The sequence below is a fragment of the Macadamia integrifolia genome, chromosome 1, assembly GCF_013358625.1.
Source record: "Macadamia integrifolia cultivar HAES 741 chromosome 1, SCU_Mint_v3, whole genome shotgun sequence".
NCBI classification, from domain to species: Eukaryota; Viridiplantae; Streptophyta; class Magnoliopsida; order Proteales; family Proteaceae; genus Macadamia; species Macadamia integrifolia.
The window spans coordinates 34179398-34186348 of NC_056557.1; the positions used below are offsets into that span (position 1 = coordinate 34179398).

The 6951-nt window shown below is 40.3% G+C and overlaps 1 protein-coding gene across 1 annotated transcript in view; it reads right to left on the reverse strand.

Annotated features, from left to right (window-relative positions):
- LOC122084916 (DNA polymerase I A, chloroplastic/mitochondrial-like) overlaps positions 1–6951 on the reverse strand; it is a 19962-nt gene that overhangs the window by 2822 nt on the left and 10189 nt on the right. Inside the window, exons 6-8 of the mRNA XM_042653339.1 lie at positions 3206–3301; positions 1121–1213; positions 837–1031 (exon numbers count right to left, since the gene is read on the reverse strand). Of these exons, the coding sequence (XP_042509273.1) occupies positions 837–1031; positions 1121–1213; positions 3206–3301 (384 nt within the window). The remainder of the gene's footprint in view (positions 1–836; positions 1032–1120; positions 1214–3205; positions 3302–6951) is intronic.

Here is a 6951-nt window from a genome sequence, read left to right on the forward strand (position 1 = left end):
TGGTGTGGGGTGTGGAGAGAATAATCATGGCCACATAAAACTGAAATTGTACTGACTTGAAGAGCTTCGAATTTTCACATCAAGAGGTGAACTTGAACAAGTCAGAGAAAAACCTCCAAAAAGAATGAAAACTATTCCATCAAATATGTTAAATATTACAGCCTTACATGGCCAACAGGATCTATGAGATTACAAGCTGTGGAACGACAACCTATATATAAAGCAGCTTCAAAGTATCAGAAGCCTGGTCTTCAACTATCAATTACATGCTTCATACAATACGATGTGAGAGAACTAGGTCCTCTATTCTTAGCTCTGACAATCCCAAAACAGATTTTCTATTTGCCCCATAATTGGTTCTCTTGTTGCCACCATGCATTGATCAACATTTTTTATAAGGCCCCGTTTGTTTGACGGAGAAAAGTGGAAAAGGTAAAAAGGGGTGGGAATTATACTCGTTTCCCACAAACTACCACAAATACAAGCCTTTGGTAAAGTGGGGTGGGAAACTTTTAATTCTTGTCTGGTGATGTGGCAGTCCACTTTTTCCCACCCCACTCATTTTAAAAGTCCTACCAAACATGCATGTAAAAGTTCATTTTGTGTCTCTCTCCTCCTCCCATTTCCTCTCCCATGGAATCCCACCCCGCTTCTATTTCCTCTCTCTCCCACCAAATCCTCACCCCACTAAAAAGTATTTATTCCAATATTTCCTTCCATTCCCTTTCCTTATCAACCCAACCAACAACATGTGGGATCCTCACAAGTTCTCTACCACCTTTTTATCCATCAAACAAATGGGGCCTAAATGAGTACAGGAAGTTTTGTATTTTTACCTTCAATAGGGGAACTGGGGGTTTCTCTTCACCAGGCTGAGGGTGCCATTCCAGCAAAACTCTATTTTGTTCTACTGCTTCTTGAATATGTGGGTACATATTCATTGCTGTCCTTGAATGAAAATCACCACCGGCCTTGAAGGCATCCAACATGCTTTTACAGTTTGCAAGATGCGCCAGAATCCTAAGTTCCAGCTGCAATTAAAACAATGTATTTGATCATCAGAGAAAACAATAAAATAAATCTTAAAAGAGTCCTTAGATAAGACTAAAGAGTGGCAGACCTGCCCATAATCGGCAACTACTAGAGAGTTTCCAGGTGCAGCTATGAATGCCTGTCGTATTTTGTACCGGTCCTTCTCCAAAGCAGGCTGATTCTGATTTGCAGAAGAAGGCAATGTCACTAGTCTTGTTAACATGTAGGCAAAAAACAAATTTCTCTTGATGGAAGTTGCACATCAGGTATATCAATTATCAAGTTTCCAATCACACAGCCACCCAGCCAAAATTGAAATTTACTTCAAGTATACCATCCATATGGTTTACATGGACAAGAATCTGATCTCCCTCAGATCAGAAAGGGTGGGAGACCACACCGAATAGGAAAAATATTTAATCAACAAGGTACTCGTGAATTTCTTTGATTCACCTCCTAACAAGTGAAAAGTAAGTGGTAAAGATCCACAAAACCCTACCCACCGACTAAATCCTCTCCATTGAAGAGTCAAAGAGGGACACAAGATTACAAGGTGCCTTGCAACTCAAAAAGTAATCCATATTTCACCAAAGAAATGAGTCAAAATCTTACAGGTTAAGAAATGTAGTTAGAGGTGGGCAACGGTCTCTGAATCATGCATACAGAGAAAGGACACATTGGGCTTACAATATTTCCTAGAGAGAAAGCTCACTCTCAGGAATGTATATCCATTTTCTTTGGTAGAAAGAAATGTATAAATTGTTATACTACAGAAATTGACAGAGAACTTAGAGGGGATGGGGAAGGAGGCTAGAAAGGACAACTATCCCACATGACCTACGTACATAGTTGTTACGGCATCAAATCGATCCAAGGCAGTAGAGGGGTGGCTAATCGATTTGGCGATAAATCGCCCGTTATGGCGTTGCCATGGCGGTCAAATCACCCATGTGTCATTTTTTATTTTTTCTATTTTCTAAAGTTATTTAATATGCTACTTTTTTATTTCTCCTATTTTCTAAAGTTATTTAGCATGCTACAAGCCTACAATATATACCCCACAACATATAAAACCAACATTAAGCAACATCAAAAATCAAAATAGCCCTATCAAAATCACCCTGCATTTTACAAAAAATCGACCGCCTAGTGAATCAGGCGTGACTTGGTGTCCATGGCGGTGCCATGACAATGCCTATCAGCCAATGGCGATAGCCATTTGTGAGTCACGTAAATCGTAGCACTGCCATGAACTTATTTTTCTGCCAGGACGCCAAATCGCCGCCTTGGCGACGCCATGACAACTATGCCTACGTAAGAACAGAAGAATGGTGAAGACCCCTTTTGATAGGCTTTCTCACATCTAGACTTTATAATGGTTTGAATTGGACTAACGTAAGCCTAGTGACATTATTCGGTCACATTATTTTGTACAACATGCCATAAAAAAGTAACACAGTACAATAATGAGGTTGTGCATGCAACCCATGGACACAACATATCTATCATTCTACCACACTAGCACATCCTAACTCTAGTCATTCATATATTTGATAGAAACATCTAAGGATTTCAAAATTTGATTGCATTTCTAAGCTCTGTAATAGAACAAAGAAGTTAAAAGCACACAAGTGTACTTATTAATTAGGGCTCATTAATAGCCAAGGGTGCTGTAGATAGAGCTGTCAAAAAGAGGATTCGATGCTGGCCCAGTTTTGTCTCAAATCTGAGTCAATTGTGAGCCATTCGAACCAGCCCAGATCTGGTTCTTTTAGTTCAGATCTAATTCTTTTCTTGGCCCCACTGATCCAGCACAGCAGCCCCATTGGAGGCCTCCACAAGAAGCCGTAGGGGTTTTCTCCATTCCGCCCGCGAAACCCTAGTCTCTGGTATTTGTGATCTTGATTGGTTTCCTATCTACTTGGTGGGTTCCAGCCATATTTGTAGGGTAGTTCAGAGGTGTTCTTGGCCACGTTCAACCAAAGTTTGAGGCTCATCCGAGACTTGGTTTGTGAATTATCAATTTTTTTCTTATTTCAGCTTTCTCTAATCTGAGTAGCTTTTCTTGGAGAACAGATCTGAAATCTTAATCTGAGTTTGGCATGGAGTTTGTACATCATTGGGGTTGTTTGCTTAGGAAAATGACCTGACATCAGAGGAAAATAGCACAAACCTGCAAATTTGGTCTCCTGGCTGATAAACGACCAGTCTCCGTGTTGATATTTAAAGAACAATGGACACAGCCATCCTTGCCTGATATGTGATAGCCCTGTGACAACAATAAAAACAAAATGATTTTGAAGTCGCCTTCTACCTTTTATGTGAAGTTCTTAAATGAAAATGAATAAATAGAACATCATATAGGAGAGAAATATGGATGAATCATAGAAAACAAAGGAAAATCATGAAAACTTTAGTGTTGTATTGCACACAAAAAAATCAAAGAAACTTCTTCTTTTATTTTTGGGATAAGTAGGGAGAATTATCATTATCATTATCATTACTATTACTATTACTATTACTATTGTTAGAAAGTGATTTCCCATGTCCAGCAGACAGAAAAAACGCTGTGTGGTGGGCATATCTGCCACATGGCAGTTCGGTTGGTCCTGAAATTTTGTGGAAACCTTATCCACATCATCATCTACTCACATGTCAAGTTTCAGCCCAATGGATTTCACAATAAGCCAGAATAAAGGTTTGCAAATTGGTTAAAAGGTCAATTTCTTCCCAAAAAAAAAGACAAAAATTAGAAAGGGAAGAGTTCAATATAAGGTCGTACATATAATGGAGATAGCTGCTAAATTTGACAGAGGATAACCCATCAACCCAATGGTCATAATGACAAATCACAATCAAGATTGTTCCTATCAAGGTTTAAAGTATTTGCATTGGGTATCGTATCAAAGAGACGCAAGATACACTAAAGATATGTAGGGAAATGATCTAGAACCGTATGGAAATGCGTAGGATATATGCAAAATACAGTTATGAAGCATAAAACACTATAAATAAGTAACACGGAAAATATATCATGTATGAAAAGGAGAACAAAGTATGACGAGACGCATTCAACTGATTATATAAAGGATAAGGTTTCTTGCATGTACTAATAGCAAATTTTTTTAGGTATTGTATCAGTATCTTAAAGATACAATATGTATTGGATAGTAGCAGTATATATAGAAGGAAACTTAAAACATTGGTTGCTACCAAGTTATAAAAGGGCTGGCAGTAACTGTCAGCCCTGTCAGCCTTTTCTTAAGCCACATGGAGGACTGACATAGTTGATCCAACTGCAGAATAGATGAAGAGCAACCCTCGGGCTGTCTTCATGTCAAATCCCGAGGCCCATCCCAATGATAAGCCCACCATCTAGAGGATTTCCTGGTGAATTTTTTTTTTTTGCCACCAAATCATAGGGCTTATGTGGCAATTCCAACTGTTGGATAGATAGAAGACCACGTGGATTGGCTATCTACCAAATTTCAAAGCCCATCAGAATCATATCCCACCATGTATTGAATATTTTCCTATTTGTCTAAATCTTGATCAAAAGGCTTAGTCAACCGGTTCTTTTTTTTTTTCCCCTCTGGGATGAATATATAATATATAAAATAGGGGAAAGTGGGGAGGGGGTATACAAGACCAAAAGTCCAATGATACAACCCTAGGGGGCAGGGGAGAACAAAATGCTCTGAGATAAGGCCCAAGAAGCAACAATGTGCTTGTTCCTTGGAGAGTCCACAACAGACCTGTGGGGGAGGGATCCAAGTTTGGAGGAAATGTCAAAGTAGATAGCCTTCCAAATCATGTCAAAAGATCTATAGTTGGAGGTCCATGTACGAAAATTGCGCTCCATCCAAATATGGGTGATAGCAACCCGAAGGCAAGCTTACCGGTATAGTCACAAACAGATTTTCTAGGTCATCTCTATCCAAATCCATTCTCTCTGAAGGGGGAGGGGAGGATCTCCGGGCAAGCCAACACTTTGAGAGAACATGCTTCCAAATATTGGAGGAGAAGGGACAGTCGAAGAAGAGATGGCTGGTATCTTCAATTCCATTCCAGCAAAGGTAGCAAGCGGTGGAGACCGGGATGTGGTGATTGATGAGGAATAACAAGGTAGGGAGGCAATTGGAGAGGGTTCTCCAAACAGGAGACTGTGACGAGGGATGTGGGCTCGAAACCAGACAACATTGTACCAGGGGATGAGAGTAGAGGATCAAGAGTGGTTCCAAGCCTAAGAGAGCATCCAGACAAGGAGGGGGTCCAAATGATTTGATAGGCTAAAGGAGAAGGGGGAGAAGTGGAACTGAGGGATTTCCAGATGATCAAAAGGGAGGGAGTGTTTGGGGTGGACCAGAAGCCATTGGAGATGATAGAGACCAGAGGAATAGACTGATCTATGGCACATGAGCAAGGAAAGAACACCTACTGGGTGCCAATTATCAAGCCAGAAGGAAGTATTCATACCATTGCCAACTTGGGATTTGATGGTAGTCAAAGCCAGAGGTCTAGCAGAAGGATTTTCTTCCACACCCAAGAAGAGTTGTGTTTGATGCTACAAGTCCAAAGGGAGTCATTACGGAGAAGGGTAGAGTAGACCCAAGACACCTAGACGCATGGATGCTTGGAGACCACCTTCTAGGACAGCTTGAGGATGGCAGCAGATTTGACATCTTTGATTCTCCTGATGCCAAGCCCACCTTCATGCTTGGGAAGCTAGAGAGGACCAATGAATTGGGTGAAGAAATTTGTGCGCATCAGAACCTTTCCACAAGGAGCAAAAAAGGGATTCAATGGATTCAAAGATGGATTGGGGAAGGTGGAAAATTCTTAACTAGTACATATAAGAGAATTGGAGAACCGATCGAATGAGAACCAGGCTTAGTTAACAGTTGATTGTGTCACGTGATGTAATACTTCTGGGCAGAATATACCAGATGATGACATAGACTACAACTCAACTCAACTAAGCCAATTACCAAATAAACGAGATTGGCAACACAGATCCTGTTTGACCATTCAACTATGTGTAAATCCCATGTTTCTTGTCAACCCAAAGCCATTCATATTTACATGATGTCCTGGTCCAAGGATCCTATTCATCATCCCCCCAGACAAGGAAAATTGCTCCAAATTTAGACATGGTCATTGCCATGATTTATCTCCACTACCTTACTTTATATTCCTCTCAAAACTATATTCACTTTGGCTTCCTGATGCAGATACGACTGCCCTTACCTGGTTAGACCAACATGACCGGCTTTGGAAGCCAAGAGCCAAGAGCCAAGAAGAACCGGTCCAGCCCAGGGTTTGGTCCAACAAGGGTTGGAAATAAAATTAATAGTTTACTTAGTATTTTATTTCATGCTTTTACTTTCCAGATTTGAATGTAGGAGTTAGGATTTATTTTTTTGCATTGGTTTCCTTTATGGTTGTTTCCTAGTTTAGGCTAGTTTCCATTTCAGTTAAGCTTCTAATTCTATGTCTTTACTTTCCTATATATTGATTGTAACCGATGGACAAAGTAGAGTGATTTTGATTATTGAATGAAGATGTTGAGTTTGTGCTTTAGTGAAGTGTGTGATTCCTCTCTTTCCCCCTCTACTCTGACTTCCCCTTTCTTCCCTAAGGTTCTCCATCAACTTATTATCAGAGCCGAAGGATCCCATTCCTTCCCATCTTTCTTCTTCTTTTCCCCATTCTCATTCTCTGTTCCGGTTCTACCGAGACTGAGAAAAAAAAAAACAACTCGATTCTGTTTTCTCTAAACAGAATCAACCCGTCTCACCGTGTCCCTCCCTTCTTTCTCGGCTTCCTTCCATCGAAACCCTTCTCTAGGGTTCCGCTAGCGAAAAAAAGAAGAAGCGGCAGAAAAGAGAACCAAGAACAGGAGAAAAAAAAAAAAAAAAA